The sequence below is a fragment of the Mustela lutreola genome, chromosome 9 (genome assembly GCF_030435805.1).
Source record: "Mustela lutreola isolate mMusLut2 chromosome 9, mMusLut2.pri, whole genome shotgun sequence".
Classification (NCBI taxonomy): Eukaryota; Metazoa; Chordata; class Mammalia; order Carnivora; family Mustelidae; genus Mustela; species Mustela lutreola.
Genome location: NC_081298.1, coordinates 27,382,004 through 27,406,544, shown reverse-complemented (window position 1 = coordinate 27,406,544; position 24,541 = coordinate 27,382,004). Strand labels below are relative to the sequence as shown.

The 24,541-nt window shown below is 51.5% G+C and overlaps 1 protein-coding gene across 1 annotated transcript; it reads left to right on the top strand.

Annotated features, from left to right (window-relative positions):
• The first annotated feature begins 9,608 nt into the window (after positions 1–9,608).
• SLC52A3 (solute carrier family 52 member 3) lies at positions 9,609–21,263 on the top strand. Its single transcript, XM_059133710.1, has 5 exons — positions 9,609–9,699; positions 15,359–16,110; positions 17,201–17,706; positions 19,401–19,524; positions 19,994–21,263. The coding sequence occupies exons 2-5, from the start codon at positions 15,544–15,546 to the stop codon at positions 20,204–20,206; spliced, it is 1,410 nt and encodes a 469-aa protein (XP_058989693.1). The 5' UTR covers positions 9,609–9,699; positions 15,359–15,543; the 3' UTR covers positions 20,207–21,263.
• The last annotated feature ends 3,278 nt before the right edge of the window (positions 21,264–24,541 follow it).

Here is a 24,541-nt window from a genome sequence, read left to right as displayed (position 1 = left end):
AATAACATCTGAGATTATTTCATATACTTGTTTTCTTGTTTTTGTTTGCCTGCCCCACTAACTGTTCCTCAAGGGCAAGCGCCTTGTCTAAGGCTCCCGTGCCTAGAACACTGCCTGGCACAGAGTAGGGAACCGATAAATATTTGTGAGAGAAGGAAGGAAGAAGGGGAGGGAGGAAAAGGGAAGGAAGGAAGGACCAAATGCCCATGCTGAGAGTCCTGAAAAAGCAGACAAATTGGAGAGGAAAATGTAGTAATCATCATTTGTTCGTTCAACTGATTTATCGAGCTCCTACTATGTGGCGAGGTACCGAGGCAGGGCCTGGGGACACAGTGGTAAGACAAAGGCTCTCAGCATTCCCTGTCCACAGCTGCCAGGGGAGACAGAGACGCCCCAGGGGTTACGGTTCTGAGTCATCAGGGGCAGCTGTGGGGTCCAGATGAAGGGCCACGAACCCAGGCCAGGGGTCAGGGCAGGCTTCTAGGAGGAGGTGGCATCTGGGTTGAAATCTGAGAATGAGCAGGAGGGAGCTAGCCAGCTGAGAACAGAAAGAGGTTTGAGGTGGGAAGCTGGGTCACAGAGGCCACCCGGGTCCTGAAGGGGCACTGTCAGGTGGTGGGGTGGCAGGAGTGACGCAGTGGGGAGGCTCTGTCCTAGCATTACCACATCCCCTGATTTATAGACAGAAATACAGAGACCTGAAGCAGAGCAAGGATAGGCCCACATCCTCACAGGTCCCTGTCTGGGGCTCTTCCCACGGCATCAGCGTGGGAATGACAGTTTCTTCTCCAGAACCTTCTGCAGCCTTGGGAAGGGGCTACTCTCCTATCCTGCCCCCACCTCCCTACCCCTGCAAGCCAGCCCCGCGTTACACAGCACCAATCCTGACATGGAGAAAGCAGTTCCCTTTCTGAATTCAAGTCTTAGTCAGTGAGAAAGCTTCTGGGCCGTTGCTCTATCTTAACACCCATGCCCCCTTGTCATCCCTCCAACAGAGGCCAGGCCCCACCCACATCCTGGTGCTAGGTCAGTCTGACACGTGAGAAATCCATTGTTGGGCCGCCGGGGTGGCTCAGTCAGTTCAGCATTGGACTCTTGGTTTCTGCTCAGGTTATGATCTCAGGGTCCTGAGATCGAGCCCCTCGAGGGGCTCTGCCCTCAGGGCAGAATCAGCTTCAGAGTCTCTCCCTCGCCCTCTGCCCCTCCCCCTGCTTATGGGCCTGCTCGTTCTCTCCTGCTCGCTCTCTCTCTCCCTCTCTCTCAAATAAATAAAGAAAATCTTTTGAAAACAAAAAAGAAAATAAATAAAATAAATAAATAAATCCATTGGCAACTGTGAAACACATTTTGGGGACAATTGGGGAAGTCAGTCGCCAAGTAAATATTAGCTATCAGAGAAATATTAATATTTTGGAGTGAAACAAGGCTCTGGTGTTATGCGGGGGAAATGGCCTTATTTTTTAGGGATGCAGCTAAAGTATTTAGGGTGAAAAATCCATGATATCTATAATCCACATGAAATTACCTCAAAAAGAAATAGAGGCGGCATTACGGGAAATGCTAACGTGCATCTGGATGTTGGGTATATGGTTCACAGTGCTATTCTCTATTTTTCTGTGTGTCTAAAATTATTTATTGTAAAAATACATACACACATACACACATAAATATAAAAATATTCAATGTTATTCAATGCAAGCCAGTTGACTTAAAGAAAAACCTAAGAAGGAATCATGAAGGTGGGGCCTGGATGTGGCCACAGCTGGGGCCGGTGGAAGACTGAGCAAGACAGGAAGACCTTTCTGGGCCAGGCAAGCCCCCACCAAGCGTGCGGACCCTGTGCAACCCTGCTCTGTCTGAGGCCTCTTCCGCTGAGACACCCTGATTCTCAGCCTGAGTGCTGGCCTCTGCTGCTCTGATGGGCTCTAGGGGCCTTGCCGCTGGGTGCTCTGCTCTTCCCCAGTATACCTGCTCTCAGGTTTGGAGCCCAGCAGGAGACCAGCCGCTTAGCTGGCCTGAATGGCCAGACTGCTCTGCTGGTGTCTGCAGTGGGGCCAGAAGGACACAGCTCCTTCCCATCAGCCCATCTCACCCTTAGGATCTGGGCCTAGGCGTGTGCCCTCTTGTACTGTCTACCTCATTGGACAGCCAGGGAAACTGAGTCCCAGGCCTGACCCAGGTCTCTTGTTTTCAGGGCCTGGACTCTTCCTGAGGATACTGGACACATAATCTCACAGAGGGAAGAGGGAAGAGAAGAAAGTCTAGTGCACCAAAAAGGTCAGAAGCTGATATCTGGCCTTCAGCAAGTCAGGGTCATAGGAAGAGGGGGCTCCTTCCACGGGCCAGGGACAAACGAGGCACCAGGACCTCCACTGAGAACAAAATAGATGCAGTCACCCTACTGCTGAGCGGACACTGTGGGAGATAGACGCTAAGGAAGTGAATCAGTGAGCACACAACACAACATTCAGGACGCACTTTTAGCAAAGCTAGGGAGGCATGAGGAGGTAGAGGGGGGCAATGGCCAGACCACTTTAACTTAGGCCGACCTGTGAGGGTGAGGGAGGGGCCGGGGGCTACCTGGGGAAAGAGGGCAGGTGCAAAGGCCCTGAGGCAGAGAACAAGTTTGCCACCTGAGGGGATGGCAAGGAGGCCAGCATGGCTGGAGTGGAGAGCACAAGGCAGAAGGGAAGGCCCTGTGGTCAGGTGTAACAGGACAGGATAGCGGAGGGCAGGGTACGTTCTGGATCCGAGAACTGAGCAGGTATGAGAGGGTTCTGGGCCTGGCAGGCTCTGACATGTTTCAAGTGTCCCTTTGGCTAAGAAAGGGAATAAGGGGAGAAAGGGAAGAACTGGAATTACCAGTGAAGAGACTGCTGTGACAGCCAGGCAGGTCATGAAGTGGCTCGCCAGCAGTGGTGGTGACAGAGGAGGGGGACAGAGAGGCCTAATTCTGGATATGCTAAGGGGAGGGATGTGGAGTGTGGAAGGGAAGAAAGGAGTTAGGAGAGAAAATAGCAGCTCCATGTTAGGGACCTTGCTCCTTACCATATCCTCAGTGCATGGAACAGAGCTGATCTCAATCAGTAGTTACAGGAAGGGAAAAGGCAAATACAGGAAGAATCCCAGCCTCAACTTCCCCCTTCAGACCAGCCTGGCTTTTCTTTTCTCGGCCTATCAAAAGGCGACCCCTGGTGGCCAATTGTGGAAACTGTAAATCCTCAGCTTGAAAGTGATCTAGAATGGAAAGACCCTGGAGGATCCCCAGCTGAATAAAATCAGAGACCCCACCGATCCCTTGCCCATTTTACTGATGAAGATACTGAGGACCACCTAGGTTCAGGTCTGATCTTTATCTCAACAGTCACCCCTTCTGGTATCCAGCTGTTGTTTTCCAGAGCTGAAGGAGTCTTTCAGGAACGCCCCATACCCTCCCATAGGATGCCAGGAGTCCCTCCTATGTTTTCCTAGTTCCTAGGAAGCGTCATGCTGCCTTGGTTTGCATACATTCCGGGTCAAGGCACTTCGTAAATCCCCAAACCAGCCCATACCATCCCTACTTACCTGGATGGGAAATCTCTACCCCCTCTGGGCTAGAATTTCCACCATCCTTCATTCCTGGAATCCTGCCCCTGGAAATCCTGCCCAGTGGAAATCTGCCCACAAAAATGCATTCGTCACACACACCCCTCCCAGCCCAGTTACTCCAGCTTGAGTACAGGACATGATCACCAATCTGCACCCACTCGGATGACACCACAATTTCCCCCACTTTCAACTCTTGGGATGCCCTTGAGCTGTCACCATTCTTCACACAAGACAGAGCTGAGGAGAGGGAAGGAGGTCCCAGGTGTGCTCTGAGCAGAACAGGGGAGGCTGTCACCTCCGTTGAGCTGCATGTAAGACCTCTTGATGCAACACAAGATGGCATTTGTGGTCTCTTTTACTTCTTTTTCTTCGTTTTTCTTTTTCTTAAGTAACTTTTAATTTTAGTCTACACAGCTAAGAGGGTTTAGACTTCTAGAAAATTAAAAGTATTTCGGTTAAGGCTAAAGTCCTCTTTGATCACTTCCCATCACCCTTCCCAATTCCTGACCCCTTCCACATGCACAATCCCAAAGGTAACTGCTGCTGCCGCCGATTTGAAATTCCTCCTTCTAGATTTTTTCCTATAGATGTATACTCGGTAAACACCACACACACACACACACACACACACACACCCTTAATAAATATGTACCATTTATTTGGGGGGGATTATTTATTTTTAAATAAATGGAATCACGCTGTACGTATTTATCCTGTGACTTTTTCCTCCACTGTGTTCTGGGCTCTTGAATTTAACTCACAGATATGAGGGGTTGCATCACGAGACCGGCCCTTACAAAAAGTAAACCGCTTTAGATGCACTCCCAGAAGCTCGTCTTTCCAACCCTCTCTTGCCCTACTCTCCCTTTCCCCCTCTCCCACCTTTTCCTCACCCTGGCACTTAGACCCCACAGGACCTCTTGAGAGTTCCTAATTCCCCCAATGCCCAGTACAGGTTCATCTTCAGAGGCGGTAACACCTTCCGCCCTCTGGTGGTTCCCATGGGTAACTGCAGCGGCGCCTCCAGCCCCGCCCCCGTTCACCCATCGACCCATCACGAAGTCCTGCCCACTCGCCACCTAGGCGTGAACCTTCCCGCGACCGCCCTGGGGGCGGGTCGCGGATTAGCTGATCTCCGTTCTGGAAACCCTCCTAGTGGAATGTGAGCGCCCTTGTGACCTGCATGAAGAATGTACACACTTGAGAACTCCCGGAGGGCAGCTCTTGGTGGGAAACTCGTGGTCCCGGTTCAGAGCCTTTGGAAGGCAGCTGGATGATCTCTCTCTGAGTGTGTTGTAGTCCCCTGCTAAGAGCGGCTTCTCCAGGTATTCTGCACAGGGCCAGGCAGACAGATGGCCCGTGCTTGCTGCTGCTGTATTCTTGGTGGTAATCGATATGTGCCCAGCAGGGGACGGAGTGCTGAATTCTTCCAGGTGCACTGGGATCATGGACTCACCTCTAATCTTACTTTTCCCCAGCCCGGGATTCGGTCCCCACTCTGCAGCCTGCCCCAGCAAGTCCACTCCGGGTCCCCCTCGCCCTGCTCTCTTTTTTTCTACCGACCACATCTACCGTACTACAGAGAGCCCTTACTTAGTACGTTTATTGTCTCTCCCGCTCCACCCGAACGTCAGATCTCCAAAGACCAGGGCTTTGTCTCTTCGGTTCAGTTTTAGGTCCCAAGCAGCATCTCTCACGGGGCCTGACATCGTTGGTGTGACCGAATGAGGGAAAGAGGGAGACCGTGTGCACAAAGCTGAACGCTGAGACCTGGTTTGCAATAAGAAAGAAGTTTACTTTGCAAGGCAGCAAAACGAGGAGCGGGGACAGGAGGAGAAAATCTCAGATCTGCCCGCCTGGAGGAAGGGTCTTGAGTCTTTACGAATTTGAGGGGAGAGCGTGGACGGATGGGACTGGAAGCTACAGAGTGTGAGCCAAGGGTGAGGCTGTGGTTGGTCTTCTTGGGGCGCACCCCCGAATCATGATCCTCGGGTCCTCAGTCCTCTTGGTTGGGGGAAAACAACTTAAACAAACGCCTTGTGACTTGGGCATCGAGAGATTTCATCTGTAAGAAGCAGTTACAAGCCCTCCTGATAGAGGACCCAGGTTAAGTGCCATTTAGAAGCAGGCATTTACAAAGTCTTTTGTGAAAAGAAAGGGGCCTTGGGTTAGAGCTCCCTGACCTCCCGCTACCCTAAACACAAGGCAACAACAATTTCGCCCTGTGTGCGGTCGATTGAAAGTAGAGCTTTTATTGTAGAGCACCGGTTTCACTGGCACTTAATAAATGTCTTTCAGAGGCTGAAGCCAGTGAATGAGGGGCTGAGTGTGCAGGATATAGAAACAGCTCTGAGCTAATCAGTGGAAAAGGCAAGCCTCCCCCGGTTGGTGGATGGGATGCCCCAGGCTGTGAAGAATGGGGGGAGGGGAGAGGAAATGTCCTCCTGTAAACCTAAAACTGCTACAAAAAATAATAATAATGGTCATAATCACACAACAGGGCTGTCAAAGTATCTGCAGATGACAAGGAAGGGGAGAACATTCTGGTTGGTGTTCATTCATTGGGGCGTATGAGGACTTCAGCTGTCTCCATTTTGACCTCAAACTTTTTAGTTGGGTTCTTTCCAGCATGGCTCTGGGATCGGGTGGAACACCCCACGGGCAGAGAATCCCCTGCCCAAGGCAGAAACTGTCCACCGTCCCTTCCAGCCACAAGAACTGCCCTGAGCCGGCAGGACCTGCCCATGCTTAACTCCAAGACCGTGAATGATTTGACCCCCACTGTCTACCTGCATGGGCCCACCCATCTGTCCCACAGCTTCCTTACAGAAACTGGGAAATCTTTCCGGCATTTTGGAAACAGTCCTTGAGACATTAGTTCTTTGTCCTCCCAGGGCTGGCCTCCCCGAAGTAAATTCCTTGTTTCACCACCACTTGGTCTCTCTGCCTTTGGATTTGGTCAGCAGCCAGTGGCAGAACCCGATCTGTTTGGGAGCCGTGAAGCTAGGTGCTCTTGGCACCTTCCCACCCCAGCTATGTATGCTACATTTATTAAGCTCCCACTGTATACTGGTTCTATTAGAAACAGATACCTGGGGGCGCCTGGGTGGCTCAGTAGATTAAGCCGCTGCCTTCGGCTCGGGTCATGATCTCAGGGTCCTGGGATCGAGTCCCGCATCGGGCTCTCTGCTCAGCAGGGAGCCTGCTTCCCTCTCTCTCTCTCTGGCTGCCTCTCTGTCTACTTGTGATTTCTCTCTGTCAAATAAATAAATCTTTAAAAAAAAAAAAAAAAGAAAGAAACAGATACCTGGAAAGATTCCTTTGGTGGAGAAAATGTTTAAGACTGGCTTTGAAATATGGATACGATTGTGCCAGAAAGAGATGGGGCAACGTATTTGCGATGACGTGGAGGGAACTAGAGGATGTTATGCTGAGGGAAATAAGTCAAGCAGAGAAAGACAATTATCATCTGATCTCCCGGATAGGTGGAATTTGAGAAACAAGGCAGAAGGGAAGAGAGAAAACAAGACAAAATCAGAGAGGGAGACAAACCATAAGAGACTTTAAACTATAGGAGGAAACAAACGGCGGGTTGCTGGAGGAGAGGGGCGTGGGAGGGTGGGGTAACTGGGTGATGGCCGTTAAGGAGAGCACGATCTAATGAGCACTGGGTAAGTGCTGGGTTATAAGACTGATGAATCACAGTACCTCTGAAACCGGTACCTCTGAAACCAGTAATATATCATATGTTAATTAATTGAATTTAAATTTTAAAATGTTTTAAAAAAATATTAGAAACAGGAGTTTTAATAAAATTGGGGGGGAAAGAAGTTTGGTATTTTAAGGGTCCTTTACACTGGAAAGCTGCTGTTGAAAAACATTGTCAACAATTGAATAAACTACGTCTCGGAGGTTTAAGTAGCTAAAATAGAAACTTGGAATGCTTGTTCCATTACAAACAATTTCAACATAAATTTTTACAATTCTTACTTATTAATCCATTTGAAGATTTACCAAAGTTGGACACAATCCATGCTGATAACATCTCGGCAATAGTATGAAATTGGTTCCAGCCCTGTGGATTCCTGAAGCCGGTCGTAAAGCAGTGTCAGATTGTTCCAGAGTGTGGAAGAGCATAATGAAAGATGAAATTTGAAAATTATGTTTATTTATCTTCATTTATAATATCTGGGTTTGAAAGGCCATGAAATATGTTAAAATCTAGGAAAGTTCGCTTCAAAAAAAAAAGAGAGAAAATTAAATTCTTATAGAAATCAGTGATAGGGGCACTTGGGTGGTTCAGTGGGTTAAGCCTCTGCCTTTGGCTCTGGTCATGATATCAGGGTGCTGGGATCAAGCCTCGCATCGGGCTCTCTGCTCAGCAGGAAGCCTGCTTCCCCCTCTCTCTCTGCCTACCTCTCTGCCTACTTGTGATCTCTGTCTGTCAAATAAATAAATAAAATCTTTTTTTAAAAAAATACTTAGAGAATGGCAAGCAGTTCTGGCTGGAAGCAAGAAAATCTACATGTAAGAGCAAAGGGATAGATGCTGTCAAGGTTTACTGGTCGCAGCTGAGAGAGGATGTAATGGGAGGCTTAGGCATTTTATTTTTTAATTTGGTGAGCAACAGGGGAGTCCTTGGGGGTTGATAATAACAATACGTTTTTAAATTAAAAATAAAAATACCGGGCGCCTGGGTGGCTCAGTGGGTTAGGCCGCTGCCTTCGGCTCAGGTCATGATCTCAGGGTCCTGGGATCGAGTCCCGCATCGGGCTCTCTGCTCAGCAGGGAGCCTGCTTCCTCCTCTCTCTCTCTCTGCCTACTTGTAATCTCTCTCTGTCAAATAAATAAATAAAATCTTTAAAAAAATATATAAGTTTGTTTAAAAAAAAAAAAAATACCACAAGAGGTACCTGTGAGATGGTAAGAAGGGAGACCACATCAGCAGGGATGCGGGTCCCACTGAAGGGACAGAAAGGATCTTCAGTGGGTGGGAAGGCTTTGGGCCAGGAGTCGCCTCTTGCTGCCCCAGTGCTGGTGGAGCCTCCCCTAGGGAGTGCATTCTTGTGTCCCCACGCCCCAAAGTGCTCCTGAGCTCCTGCCCAGAGAGGGGTCTGGTGTTCTCCTCCGGGCTCTGCTCACCTCTCACTCACCCCAAGCATCTGCCTGGAGAGCGATCCTTCATCAAGCCCATGAATATCTCAGAGAGCAAGGCAAAAAGTGGGCGAGATTACTCAGGAGAAGTCAACATACAATGAAATTTACCAGGCAGGTGCCAGACACCGTGTGAGTGTCAGCTAGAGTCGGCTTCCAATGTGACCCTGCCCTTCCGAGCTAGAGCACCTCGAGCCAGTCACTAAACCTCTGTAAGTCTCAGTTTCCCCATCTGTAAAGTAGGGACTAAAAGTGGTATCTGCCTACCGCCTAGGAGTCCTGGAAGATTTAATCAGATTTGAACTATTACTATTGTCCAATGGCCATTTGTCAGTGGGCATCAGAGACCAGCTCTGCTGAGGCTCTTGACTTTCTTTGGGCCTCTGTTTCCTCATCTGTCAAATGGGATTGTCATAGTACCACGCCCCCCAAAGGGTGTGGCGAAGAGTAAATGTATTCATGCATGTCAAGTTCAGCGTCTGGCACAGAGTCAACTTGGCACACACTGGCTGTTAGGATTTCTGCCCTACCAGGAGGATGCTATTAATACCCCCACTTTCCAAGTGACTTGTTTGAGCTCCAGTATTGGAACCAAGAGTTTCTGCTCTGGGGAGCCCTGTTCCTGAGCGAAAGGAATTATGGTGGCCCTGGGCTGAGGCCAGAGCCAGCCTGGACAGGTCTTCTGCCTTCTGGGAGTCAACCCTCATAAAATCCAGACAGCCGGAAGCACTCCCTGATAATGTGAGCCCTTTACTGTCACTGTTGTATCATCGGGATCCTGGGGATTGGGCCGCTGGGTGTACTTCAGACACACAGTAGGCTCTTGGTGCTGCAAACAGCCCCGCCCACCCTCCCCTGCTGGGCTGGGCTCCCTCCCTGGGCTGGGCGGGGCAGGTTAATACTAACCGGCTGCCTCCTCCCCTCCCAGGCAGAGCCACTTGGGAACGGGACCTGCAGGTAAGCAGGCCTTGCTGGGCAGCTCAGGGCTGTGAGACACTGGGCACTTGGAGGGTGGGGGGCACTTGTCTGGGGACAGTGGGTGGTCTGTGGTTTTTTTCCCCTGGTTTCAGACTCCTGGGCTGGAGGCTGGAGGGACTAAGAGGAAGAAGGGCTTTCTCTTCTGTGGTCTGGTTGGAGCTGCCCTGGTGGACTTCAGCCCCCTCCTCCCTGGGTCAAAAGACTGGACCCCCACCGACCTCTGCCCGGCTGCATCTCCAGGCCGCTGGGCAGTCTAGACGGCTGTTCCTGCCAGGTCGGGCCGGAGTCTCACCAGCCTGGCATGGGGGCTGGGGGTTCGGATGGGCACTGAGGGGAGGCTGCTTCACCAAGGTCAGCCTCGTGGGAGGCCTGCAGCCCTTCCAGGTCCTGGGAAGGAGGAGGAGGAGGAAGGGAACTCGAAGTCCCTGCCAGCCAGCCTGGGCTCCCACTATCTCCTTGCTTCTCCCAGTAAGCCGAACCCAACAAGATAAGGGCATCCCCATACCCTTTCTCCAATGGAGAAACCAAGACCCAGAGAGGGCAAACAGCTGGCTTGAGGACTCACAGCCAGTGAGCACAGGCCTGGATGACCACCCCAACCTGAGATGGGGGGCATAGTGTGGGCAAACAGTGCCTCCTCTTTGGGCCTCAGTTTCCCCACATGCGTGAGATGGGAACATTGAGCTGGAGGCAGCCAGGGAACTCTGAGGTGAGGAAAGGCAAGAGAAGGCGGCCTGATCCACAAGGATGTGAACGGTTGCTTAGGTGAGGGCTGGGGCTGAGCCAGGCGGGAGTTCCAGCACACACAGTCACTCCTCTACGTCCGTTGGCTCCCCTCTGCCCTCTGTCCTCTCTGCCCCACCACCTCCTTCGTCCCTGCCTCTGTCCCTCTGTCACTGTCACTTTGGTTCTCTCTCTCTCTTTCTCTTCCTGCTCTATCTAGTCAAAGTCAGCCTGCTTCCAACCCAGACAATCTCCCCACCACTCTCAGGAGGACAGGCCAGATCCCACATCCCAGGCCCCAGGCGGAGGGCCTGCAGGATTCACCAAGGACGCTGGGACAACACTGACTCAGACCCTTGTCCAAGAGCGAGTGTAGACAGGGCCCACCCTGCCCGGGGCACTGCCTGGGCCACCCTCCCTGGCTCAAGCCACAAGGCTGAGGCAGACCTTTGCAAACCAGATGGCCACCAGGCCCCTGGAAGAGAAGCAGGGCCCTGGTCCCACGGAGGTGATGCCGCAGTGGGAGCGGTCAGCACACACGCGATAAGACGCAGATAAAGCTCGGCAGGTGAGCCCAGGCCACAGGCAGGATCCGTCTGTGCGGGAACAATGCGGAGAGCACTGGGAGTGGAGGCTCCGAGGCTCAAGGTAGGACGGGGCCCTTCCTGCCCTCCTTGGGGCCTGGGACTCTCTGCTCTGGATACAAGAATTCAAAGGAAAGAGACACCTTTGTCAGGGGCTGTCCTGGCTCCGTAGCTGGGTGCGGATGAAGTCTTCAGTGTCTCTGCCAGAGCCTAAGGTCTCTGGTCCCCCACTGTCACTGGGCCCCAGGTGGCAGATAATGTCTTGGAGTCTCATTTCTCTCCTTCCCAGCCCACAGGGTGAGGAGGCCCCAGGGCAGGGCGAGTGGAAAGGGGCCCAGCTCAGCCCCACCCCTGCCGCCTCTTTGTAACCCCCTCCCTCTGCTCAGGCTCACACTCAGCTGTGCCTGGTTCCAGTCCCAGCTCCCAGGGGACCAGCTGGGTGACCCGGGGCAAATTAGTTTTCTGAGCCGCATTAACTCCTTTTAAAATGGCGGTTGTCATGTGCTGCCTACGTGGGGATTGTTGGGAGGATCTGATGGGTGATGTGGGTAAAGTGCTTGGCCAGTAAATGATGTTAGTCATCATTACTGCTGTTAGTCTTACTGTTGTTGGCATTACCATTTCTCCCGCCTGGATTTCCACACCGGCTCCCTAACGGAAACACAGGCTTCACTTCCACTTCTGCCCTGGCCCCTCATGATTCTCCTCGCAACAGCCAGTGGGATTCAGTTAAAACGCAGTTAGAGCCGGTCCTCCCTCTGCCCAAGAATGGAGATTTGGGCTCAGAGAAGTCACCTAAACTCTTGCCTGGGGGGCCCTTTGTGAACTGCCCATCCTCCACCCTCACACGGCTGCAGCCACCCCAGGGCCTTTGCACTTGCTGTCCCCTCCCCTGAACTACTCTCCCCTGGCCAGGCTCACCCCCACACTTCTTTCACATTCCCTCTATGATTGCCAGCTCCTCCCAGCTTTGCCTCCCTCCCACAGCCCTTATCTCCTCTGACTTGCTCTAGATGTCTTTTTTTGCTTAGTTCTTCTCATGCTTTTCTGAAAGTAGAAATTACTGTCCAGCACACCCCGAGTGGCCAGTAAATACTGGTTGAATGTATGAACAAGAACTGCAAGGTTACTGTAGGAAAAAGAGAAAAGAGCTATGTACTTTTTAAAAATATTCCCAACATACTCATTGGCAGCCCCTCCTGTAGTGCTCAGTAGCCACCAGGCCTCTGCACATGCCGTTCCCTCTGCCAAGGACATCCCCCCACTCCTTTCCCTCCCCACCCTGCCATTGTCACTGATCAATGGGCTCATTGTATCTCCCAGGTCCAGGAGCATGGGGCACTTGTGGCTGCCTGAGGCAGGCCCAGGCAGGAGAGCCACACAGGACATGGGTCACGCTGGGCCATAGCACCATCATGACTGTTTTCCAGCCAACAGAAGAGACTTGCAGGGCCAAATCACTTCCCTCAATCTACACAGCCATGTGGTGCCTGCATCAGAACCCAGACCGCTCAGCTCTGTGCAGTGTGGGGATTTAGTCTTTCCGTGCATAGAACCTGTTGCACATAAAGGAGGCTCAGGCTTCTTACCTGCCCATCTGTTCTCACCTCCCATCCAGCCCACTGCTCCAGCCACACTGGCCCAGGCTTATTCCTGCCCCAGGACATTTGCACAGGTGGTTCCCTCCACCTCTGTGTTCTTTGGGCATTTTTATTCCTTTTTTAATTAAAAAAATATTTAAACATTTGATCCATCTGGAATTCTTTTTTCAGGGGTGAGGGATAAAAGTAAGAAAGAGATCCAGCTTTCTTTCTTTTTTCCCAAATGATTTTTTCCCCTGGCAAGTCTTATTTTCTGACTGGTCCTATGCTGGAGAACTACATATTTATAAATGTATAGCTGGACATCTGGCAGAACTCTCTTTCTTTTAATGGCTTTTCAGGTGATAAAAATAACCATCTTTAGCAAATCTACCTCCTCCCTTTTGCTATTTACTTATTCCTGCTTATTAGAAATATCATTTATTGCCTCCTCTATATCCTTGTTTATTTTACACTACCTTCTGCCATCCAGGTCCAGAGGAGTGAGTCACCAGCCGGCTGCCCACTATCTGGAATGCTATTCAGATCATAGATACCCACAACTGCTTTGACCCCACTAAGGACGGCAGTACCTATCAGTATGGAATGACTTGGGGTCTTAACTTATACTATTGGCATCAAATGCCACATTGAGAGCTCTTTGTTTCTCTCTCTCCCTCACCACCATCCCTCCCTCAACCTCTCTCTTTTTCTCTCTCCCTCTCTCCCTCCATCTCTTTGCCTTTCCCTGGAAGAGAAACTTCACCCCCAAGTTTACTCTTAACCTTTCTATGCCTGTTTGTGTATTTCAACAACGAATCCTATTTGATTTTGGTTTTTGATCAAATCCCAGTTGGGGCAGGACCTGAGTTTCTGAGTTGGGACATCCAGAATAAAGGAGATAAAAGTCCTCGTGAGTTTTGGGCTACTATAATCAGTCTCTCTATATTCGTCAATGTCTATCTCTGGCCACAAAACACTGGGCCACTGTTTTGCTGTATATAAAATGAGTAGTTTAAACAAGAGAGCAGCTTATTTACAATGTAAACAACACTGAGCAAACAAAATAGTTCAGTGGCGGGCAGAACAGGGCTGGTATGGCAACCCTGTGCTGCCAAGCCTTAAGGTCTAATCTCCCTCTAGTGCTCACAGCACCTTTCTTAGCACAAAACGACCACTGGGGTTCCAGCCATCACATCTGAGTCCCAGACAGCAGGACAGAGGAAGGGCAGAAAGGCACACTTACTCCCTCATCTTTAAGGAGACTTCTGGAAGTCTGGGAAATGTATTCCCTTAGCTTGGTGGCTGTTTGCCCAACCAAAAGTCTGGTCTCTGGGACACCTAAGGAAGAAAGGAAGAGTGAGTAATGGGAAGCAGCTAGCAGCCTCTGCCTTGGAACACCATTCAGCCTCTACCTTCTTGTCCTTCCCTATCATTTCCCCCATCAGAGGCAGAACTCTGAGTGGGTGCGGGCAGCGTGTTTTAGTGGGATTCTGCCTGTTGTATACCCTGTTCTGGTCTCAGGGGGGAGAGCGCAGCCAGGAAGCTGTGCCTGACTGACCTGGGATGGGAAAAAGGTCCTTCCCAGGCAAAAACTGCCTGGAGCTTCCCTCCCTGAGTCCTCTCGGTGGGGGGCCCAGAGCCAGGCCTGTCTGGCCTCACAGGTGGAAGCTTAAGCCACCTGCTTAAGTCCTCTGGACAGCCGGTGGTGGCGGCAGCGGTGGCCAGAATGCAGGTCAGACTGAGCTCTGCTCAGTGGAGGAAAAAGGGAGTTCATCTGGGGCTGAGAGTCAGTCCTGTGTGTGGAACCCGGAAAGAAGCCGCTAGGTGTGGGGATTTTCCCAGGTGAGGCCCAGCCACAGGGAGACTTCCGCAGCTTCTAGAAGAGAATGAAGTTAAACTGGTGTGGGGGGTGTGGGGGGAGCATCAGGAGGCCAAGTGTTGCAAGGGACCCGCTCCAGATCCCACCTCCTCAGACCCCACCCTGTTTCCCTTATGTAAAAGGATGGAATTGGCCCCATCAACATTTCTCTTCAAAATTGCTCTTCATGGGAAGCTTTTTTTTTTTTTTTGCCTTTTTTAAAAATCGTAATTGTCATGTATTAATTTTCATGTGACTTGGACAAAAATGTCTATGTCCCCAAACCTGGCATTTCACCATGAGGATGCTATCTAGCCCCCAGTGAGTGCTTACTGTGTGCCCAGGCCCTGTTTTAAAAACATTAGCTCATTAACATATTTACATATCATTACAAACCATGGAATCAAGACTGTCATCCTCTCTTTACAGATGAGGAAGAGGCACAGAGAGGCAATGTCACTTGTCCAAGGTCACCCTCCTAGCCAGGGGCAGAGCTGGGTGCAAGCCCAGATCTTTTCGTATGTTTAAGGCTTATTTGTACATTTTCCTCTGAACTGTTCACATCCTTTGCCCACTCTTCTATTTAGTCTTTTTGTTCTTAATTTCTACAAACTCTTTACATAAGAGGAAGATGATTTGTCTATGATTTACACTGCACGTATTTTCGCCCAGGTGGTCATCTTTTGATCTTACTGTTGGTATTTCTGCCTGTCTTTCTTTTTTTCGAAGAATACTTTGTTTGTTGTTGGATTACTTTTATCTGTTTTAATATTTATGCAGTACATATGTCAGACTTTTCTTTGGTGGTCTCTGGAATTATGAGCCACGGTTAGGGAAGCTTACTCCTCTGGAAAGGTTAGTTATAAAAGAATGTGTCTGTGTTTTCCTAGCATAAAAAGCCAACTTGCTCATGAGAAGGAAAAAAGATCAGGGGAAACCTGGGCTTCCTGGCATCATGTTTTGACAATCCTCGGCACTGACTTTGCTCCCCTGGCGTTCTTCTCCACTGGCTCCACTGGCGCCCCCTGCAGGCTGATCTGGGAGGTGGCGGCTTCAGCACGGGGCAGACATCACCATGGCTCTCCTGATTCACTTGCTGGTCTGCACCTTCGGGATGGGCTCCTGGGTGGCCATCAACGGACTGTGGGTGGAGCTGCCCCTGCTGGTGGCGGAGCTGCCCGAGGGGTGGTATCTTCCCTCCTACCTCACAGTGGTCATCCAACTGGCCAACGTCGGCCCCCTCCTGGTCACGCTGCTCCATCACTTCCAGCCCGGCTGCCTCTCGGAGGTGCCCATCATCTTCACCGTGCTGGCTGTGGGCACCCTCGCCTGCACGCTCTTCGCCTTCCTCTGGAATGTCACCTCCTGGGTGCTGGATGGCCACCACAGCGTCGCCTTCATGGTCCTCACCTTCTTCCTGGCCCTGGTGGACTGCACCTCTTCGGTCACCTTCCTGCCTTTCATGAGCCGGCTCTCCGCCCGCTACCTCACCACCTTCTTTGTGGGCGAAGGACTCAGCGGCCTCCTGCCTGCCCTGGTGGCTCTTGCCCAGGGCTCAGGTCTCACCACCTGTGTCAATGTCACTCAGCTGTCAGACACCACCCCAAGCTCTGAGACCACCGGGAAGGAGGTCTTCCTACAGGTACCCGGCATGATCCATCATGGCTCCCCATGCTTGGTCATGGAAAAGACCGTGCAGAGGGCTTGTGTTTCCCAGATGTTGGGTAGACCGCTGTTCTTGACCTGACTGTGCGTCAGATCCCCCCTACCTGGGGGAGCTTCTGAAACACAGCGGGGGTCCCCACTCCATCCAAACCAATGGAATAAGACTCTCTGGGGGTTGGGGCTTCTCGGAGACCCTTGAGGTCCCAACTTGGAGAAACCTTGAGTTTCGGATTTTAGAACCCACCTGTCTTGGTATATAATAGCACCTGTGACCTCGCTGCCTACAGCCCTGGGGGAGAGGGGTATTCCTGCCCAGGGGTCACATTAAGGCTATAAATAGACGACCTCCATTCAAGTGTGGCTGCCAATTGAGGCATGAAATAAATCCAAATTTTCAGAACTTTTTTGTATGTTCAAATTGCAAAACAGGGATGGTAAACTTGTATTTATTCGGAAGTCCTCAGGTGTTGCTAATGTACTGCTGGGGATAAGAACTGTAGACTTTTTTTTTCTTTAAGATTTTATTTATTTATTTGAGAGCGAGATCAAGCATGTGCACGAGAGAGCACAAGTGGGGGAACCACAGAGGGAGGGGGAGAAGCAGCCTCCCCACTAAGTAAGGAGCCCAACTTAGGGCTCAATGCCAGGATCCTGCGATCATGACCTGAGCCAAAGGCACACGCTTAACCATCTGAGCCACACAGGCGCCCAGAACCGTAGACTTTACACATTGCTTCAGTGTCCTTAAGAAGCAAGTGGACTGGCTTTCCCACCTACTCCCCGTGAACCTCAGGGAAGACGAACCATTCTGACACTCCCCAATCCTCCAAAACGGGGGCTAATGGTGCCCACTGCACAGGGCCACGAGGAGGCATGCATGGGCTGACCTGTGCAAAGGGCCAGTGCCCAGTGAGCACCATTGATCATTACCTGAGGAATCCTGTGTATATTATTCAGCCCTTACTAGCAATGTATGCTACTGATTGGATATGATTATTCATATTGTTGTCACCCATGTCCTGACATCCCCCAGGGACCAGACTGACCCTCATTTTGTCTTTCCCCAGGGAGCTAATGTCACCTTGATGTCTGACCTGACCGGGACGACACAGTCCGCCGTCCATCTGGAAAGCCGCTACCTCCCAGCCAACTTCTCACCCTTGGTCTTCTTCCTCCTGCTCTCCTTCATGATGGTCTGCTGCCTCACAGCTTTCTTTGTCCTCCAGCGTCAGCCCAGGCCCAGGGAATCTTCCATAGAAGACCTCCTCACCTCCCAGGTCACCCTCCACTCCATCCGGCCACGAGAAGGGGAGGACCTGGGCCCCCCAGACCCAGGGGCTTGCATCAAGGCCCAGGGGCATCCAGAGGAGAAAACAGACTCCAAGCACCCAGGCCAACTGGCCTTCATCTACATTCTGGTGGCCTTCGTGAACGCACTCACCAACGGCGTGCTGCCCTCCGTGCAGACCTACTCCTGCCTCTCCTATGGGCCTGTGGCCTATCACCTGTCTGCCACGCTCAGCTCCATGGCCAACCCTCTTGTCTGCTTCCTCTCCATGTTTCTGCAGCTCAGGTCTGGCCTAGCTGGCCCTGGGTTGCTCAGAAGGCAGAATTCCAAACCCCAGCTGTATATAGAACCTGGTTTCTAGGGCTGTGTATAGAACCTGGTTTCTAGGGCTGGACTGCCTGGGTTCGAATCCCAACTCTGCCACTTCCAGGTTATGTGGTCCCGGACAAATCACTCACTTCACCTCTTTGTGCCTCGGGGAAACTTATCTGGAAAATGGGGATAATAGTCATTCTACCTCCTAGGGTTGCCGGGAACATAAAATGAGCTACTTTGGTAAAGATTTTAGAGCAGTATCAGGTCTAGTGTAGGTACTGACCGGCCACTGGCCCCTAAGGAGGAAAGCGCAGGCAGGAGCTGGTGTTCCCATTTACAAGGGGGAACCCCGGGGCTCACAGAAAGGGTCTAATCCCACAGTCTACTTCCCAGGACTTCAGCCCTGTCCTCCTGCCTCCAGCTCACATTGGCTCCCTTATGGCCGCAGATCTGGAAGAATGGCTAGGCAAATTGATAAAATGCGGATTGAGCCAGCCTAGATCGGAACCTGAGATTTCAAATGTTAGTAGGCAACCGAAGCGGTTCCGCTGCAGGGGTTCAGAGCCTGGAAGGAGAACCACGGACTCTGGGGTCATGACACTGGAGGGCCCACAACCTCCCAGCCACCGCTCTGCCCTGTCTGCCCTCTAGGGCCTTTATGACCTGCTCACACCCGCTCCCTTCCCCCAGCCCAGGAAGGAGGGAGAACAAGGAGAGGAGAGTCAGATGGAAAATGTCACATTGCCAGAGAGCTGGATTTTCTCCCTTAGGGCTTGAAACCGGAGGCTGGAGATTTCTGGGGGAGCTGGAGGCTGGAGATTTCTGGGGAAGCAGAAGCAGAGGCCACAGATGTGTGGAACAGGAGAAGCCTAAAATGTTGGACATAACCGGTCTGAGAGGCAGTGACTCCAAGGGTCTTGGAGGAAAGAGTTCTTAGAGGCAGGGGCAGGCCCTCCACCACCCCCCCCCCCACCAGGACTGCAGGCCAGTGTTGGTGTTCTGAAGGGTGTGCACAGGGAGCCCCTCGGGGATGACGACCTCTAATGAAGGACAGGGTCCTCCGTTGTCACACCTAAAGCTGACATGGGAGGCCTCCGGTGGAATGCATCCAAGCCAGCTATCAGGGCCCCTAGATCAGGTAGACCTCATGTCATAGATGCCACCAGAGGGGAAGGGGTCGACTGAGGTGACTCAGCTCAGCCTGCAATGCCAGGCTCCAAGCCATCTTGTCAGCCCAGCCTCCTGGCAGAGCTTGGGAATGTTGCAGGAGGAAATGGAAGCAGACAGAACACTGGGCGGGGCCCTGGGCAGGCCCCACACAGTCTGTTCCACAGGTCCCAGCAGCCATGCAAGGCTCCTAGTGCCAGTGAGAAAGCAGGCTCAGGGACCAGTCTTACAGCTTCAGTAGGAAGTGGGATCTGAATCAGGTCCCCATAGCACCAGAGTCCATTCTGTTTCACCTGCCATGAATGCTCAAGGTGACTTAGACCAGTATTGCCCCTCAGAAACCTCGTGGACCCACTTAAGGCAGTTGGCCTGGAAGTTTCCACGTGGATCTGACCTCTAATCCTAGAGACGCTGACCATTCTACGCAGTGCCCAGGGTAGGGGAGGCTGAGGTCAGGCTGCTCATCTCCTCCATCCTCCTCCTCTTCTCTGCCCTAGGTCTCTACCATTCCTGGGGATCCTCACCGTGCTTGGGACTGGCTTCGGGGCCTACAACATGGCCATGGCCGTGATGAGCCCCTGCCCTCTTATGCAGGGCCACTGGGCTGGGGAAGTCCTCATTGTAAGTATCTGGCCTGTGCAGCTGCCTCCCTCCCTCCCCCTCACCTAGCCAAGGAGCTTTCTATTAGCCGAAGTCTCGTGTTTGCTCCCGAAGGAAGCCGCAGGTGGGGCTGGGCAGGGAAGGGATGGTTCTCATTTGGGAATGGAAGCTTAGGACAGTGAGGTGGCTGGTCTAAGGAGACATTCCAGCCTCTCCTGTGAATGTGTACCGCAGCCCTGGCCTTCTCCCCGATGCCCTGGATTGATCATGGGGGCCACAAAGGCTAATGGGTTCTCCTTTGCCCTGGAGGTGTGTGTCAACTCATGGGGCCCCCTTAGCCCTAGGGAGAAGCCCCCAGATACTATTGAACTTAAAGATTATTCCGTAGGGTTTCCTTAGCCCAGTTTGATCACCCTACAAGCATCCTTCTCCCCTGGGGCTCACCCCAAAGCCGCCTTCACTTTGCATCTCTGCCGCCCGGTATCCGCAGGTAGCCTCGTGGGTGCTGTTCATTGGCTGTTTGAGCTACGTCAAGGTGATGCTGGGCGTGATCCTACGCGACCGCAGCCGCAGCGCCCTCTTGTGGTGCGGGGCGGCGGTGCAGCTGGGCTCCCTGGTCGGAGCTCTGCTCATGTTCCCGCTGGTCAACGTGTTGAGGCTCTTCTCCTCGGCTGACTTCTGCAGCCTGCAGTGCTCCGCCTAGAACACCTGGAGAGGTCCAGGACAGGGTCCTGATCCGCGACCATTACTAACACCTGGAAACTTGAGCAGGGCACGTGCCCAAGGCCACAGGGCAAGGGGTGGGGAGCTAGGAAGCAGAGGCTGGGTATATCCTCTGGCACGGTGGAGAACGCCGCAAGACCTCCCAAGGGACCCGGAACTGCAAAGCACAGCCCTACCCGGGTGCTGAGTCACAGTGCCCGCAATCCCACTGCAGAACTCTTTCGGACTGTTGAGAGAGAGCTGGTTTGCAGCCTCAGCTGGAGGCAGGCTCAAGGGTGTCAGAAGGGAGACCGCTGAGAGGGTGAGCAGCCCTCACAGGCTGTGTGACCTTGGGGAAGTCACTTATTTCTCTGTGCCTTCCTAAAATGGAGATTATGATAAATAGCGCCTACCTCATAGGCTTAGCACAGGGATCAAGGGGAGAAGCGCCCAGCACGTAGCAAGCCCTCTTGGGCCATTTCCTGATCTGATGCCCAACAGAAATAACAAGGGACAATTTACACAACCTGGAAGTGGCCAGGGTGGTTGAGAGAGGACCCTTGCCCCGTTTCCTTTTCCCACCCTCCTCTAAGAGAAGCTTCTGGGACCCTGGTGGAACCATGGGAATCCTGACTCCTCGGTTCCCAGTATGGATGGATGTTATACACCACACACCCCTTCCTGTCACCCCTCCTGACCCACGAAGACCTGCTCCTTGGAAAGTGAGTGACCTCCTGGGAGGCAGAGAGGTGGCGGGCGGGGTGGCACGCTACAGCAAACCTCGGGAAGTGAGTTCTATCCCCTCTCCCACTCCCCAGGGCCAGGATTGAACCCTGAGGACCCTGGGAAGTCTGGGAAGGAGTGCATTCACTACCCGACTGTTCCTTTGTTCTCTTTTTTTCTTTTTCTTTTAGATAGACATTCCCTGCTTTTACACTAAGATCAGCCCTCCCACAAAAAAGTCTAACATGAACCCCAAAGTCAATATCATCGGTCTTCAGTTAGTTCTAAGGTCAAGGCTAAGCTCCGAAATGAACAGGTATCAAGTGTTCAGAGAACATCTGGTCCTGGGACTTCTTTTCTTCAGTGTTTGGTTTGCTTGCCACCAGCCTTCCTTTTAATTTATTTTGAAGAGATAGTGTAGTCGCATGTTTCAAAAATCAGAAAATACAAAATGATGTTCGGCAAAAAAAATTCCTTCTCTCCTGTCCTCCATCTGCCCAGTTCCTCTCAACACACACAGATACGCACGCATAGACACGTACACACACACAAGGACTTTTATCAGTTTCTTGTTCACTCTTGGAAAGATTATGCAAGCACAAACACGGGCTCTTTTTACCAAACTACGTGTACCTTGCACTTTCACTCAACAATGAAAGCGGAGAGAGGGTTCTGGGTCTTTGTCATGACCACATAGTATTCCATGGTGGGGATCTACCAAGTTTATGCAACCAGTCTCTGGTAGAAAGATAAGTGCAGGTATTGGAGACAAAATCTCCTGCCAACCAGGAAACCCCTCTACAACAGTAGAAGAGAAAGAAAACTGTCTTATACTGAGTAGGCGTTAAAGTGGATTATAGGTCTCGGCACAGACAATCCAATGAAGAGCTTGCAAAGGCAGAAAGAAACCTCGCCTTTCACAGCAGATACAATCTACTACATCTGTATTCCTAAATGGTAGTTGGTCCTCAAGCGAGGTTCATATCATTCTTCCTGAATTCACCTGGTAATTGGGCTGGCTATCTGGGTTAGCCAAGTATGTTTGCTGCAGAAAAAAGTAATTCATGTCTCTCTTTTTTTTTTTTTTTTAAAGATTTTATTTATTTACTTGACAGAGAGACAGAGAGAGCCAGGGAACACAAGCAGAGTGAATGACAGAGGGAGAGGGGGAAGCAGGCTTCCCACTGAGCAGGGAGCCTGAAGCGGGGCTCAATCCCAGGACCCTGGGATCATGACCTGAGCTAAACGCAGACGCTTAACCAACTGAGCCACCCAGGCGCCCCCAAATTCATGTGTTTATGAGGAGGCTTTTTGCATCTTGAGGTCAAACACTGAAGTTGGGCTTCTACCCTCCCCCAGAGGCTGGCTGATGGGGACACTGACTTTCTTCACATTTATGTTACAAAGAGACAGCTCCCACGTCCTTGAGAAAAGTGATCCTGGGAGGCAAAACTGACTAGAGGCTTATTCCGCTTTCTTAAAAGACTTGAATGCACCTGAAAGGAGCAGGGAAAGAATTTACAAGTTGTCTAAAGTAGATGCTCTAAGAAAAGGGAGAGGGGATGTTTCCCTTTTTGGCACCAGGGAGAAGTTTTATTTGTATTTGCACTGACAAGGGCATTTGAGTTGTTTTCAATTGTTCCCTCCCAGACGGGGTGTTGGAGTAGATAATAAGCAAGGAGACGATCTCTCTGTTCTGATGTGAGAAGATGTTCCGAGGTTAATTACACACGCAGAGGGAGGAGATGCAGAAGAGGGTGTGGAGTATGGGGTTCACCATGCTGATGTGTTCTGTCGAGGACTAGGGGAGAGGGTGGCAGGGTGGCAGGGAATCTAGAAAAAGCACTTCCGTGAATGACGATGTTGAACTTCTTTTCATGAACCTGTCAGCCACAAGTATGTCTTCCTTTGAAAAATGTCTGTTCAGGTCTTTTGCCCATTTGTTTTAAAGATTTTATTTATAAGAGAGAGAGCACAAGCTGCGGGGTGGAGCAGAGGGAGAGGCAGACTCCCCACTGAGCAGGGAGCCTGATGAGGGGCTCGATCCCAGGACCCCATGAGAATGACCTGAGCAGGAGGCAGACACTTAACCGACTGCATCCCCCAGGTGCCCTCTTTTGCCCATTTTTATTTGTGTTTGGACCTCTCTTTGGTTTTACTTTCACCCACCATCCGTGGAGGCCATTCTGACATTAACAGCCTTTAAGCGAAGGTGCATGGGTCCGCTCCCCACAGTCTCCTCCGTGCAGTGGGGACAAGAAGAGCATCTCCCAACCAGGGTTGCCCTGAGGGCTGGTCAACCTTATTAATAAATGCAGCGAGCTTAGCACCACACCCGCAAACAGCAAGTGCTCAATAAATGTCACTAAAAGCTTCCACTTTCTGAGAACATCTACTAAGGACCCTGGACGGCCCTTCTGCTTAAACCCAGTTGCTAGGGTGACCGAGTCACCTGCTATCTCTGCCCTCCAACTAAATAAGTTCCCTGACAAATGAGCTCAGGACTTTCGATTTACCTGGGGTTGGCAGCAGGTGGGCGGGTTCCCCTAAGATGCCCCTAAGCTGGTATCTCCAGGTGGTGGGAGGGAAGGGGGCAAAGCCAGAAGGAGGGTGCATTCCTGTCCATGAAAACCGTGCTTGCAAAAGCCATGGGGTGGTGGGCAACAGGCTTCATTCCAATCCCCCCCCCTGCCTCGGGGAGGCCAGCCTGCTGAGCCCAGGTGCAGCCTGTGGAGGGAGGGATCTTAGAGGCCAAGTGGAAGGTTGGCCTGTGTGGGGTCTGCAGGGGTCTGGTGAGTGACACTTCAGGGACCTCAGCAGGTGCAAACAGAATCAGAAGCTACTGCAGCTGCCCTGGGCAGTGGGGGAGGGGGGGAGTTGCAGAGGGGGAGCCAGCATACCACACAGACTGAAATACATGATTTGTCCTTTCTGCGGGTCTCCTTGGAATTTTTTCTGGAGATGGATGACTGACTAAGGGTAAGGTCAATATAGAAAAAGGACAGAATGACCCTCCTTCCACCCTAGGGCAGTGGATGGGAGCTAAAGTGGTAGGAACATGGGGTGGGCTTGGGGTCCTAGCCTCTGCCCAGAGAACCAGAACCAGAGCAAGAGGGACTTCTCTGCTAGGAAGCTGACCACCCAAACTTCTGAATTGGGGTGGGGGGTGTTCCCGGGAGAAATTCCCTCCCGTTATTTTTCCGGAGCATTGTACCCTAAGACACATTTACCGCAGGCCTCCCAGACCCCAGCATAGAGAGTGCCTCTCCCTGAGAAGGGCTCAGCAAACATTAGGAGTGAGCAGAAGGGCACCTCCAAGGATGCATGCACCCCAATTCCTGAGACCTGTATATATGTTATATTGCATAGCAGAAAGGACTTTCCTGATGGAGTCAAGGTTACAGACTTTAAAACAGATTATTTTGGATTATGTGGATGGGCCCAATCTAATGACAAGAGACCTTAAAAGCAGAGAATTGGAAGAGAGTCAGCAAAAGGTGGTAAGAAAGAGACAGCTTCATACAACGCAATATCAAAAAAAAAAAAAAAAAAGAAGAAGAAGAAGAAGAAAGAAAGAAAGAAAAAAGAAAAAGAAAAGAAAAGAAAGAAAAAG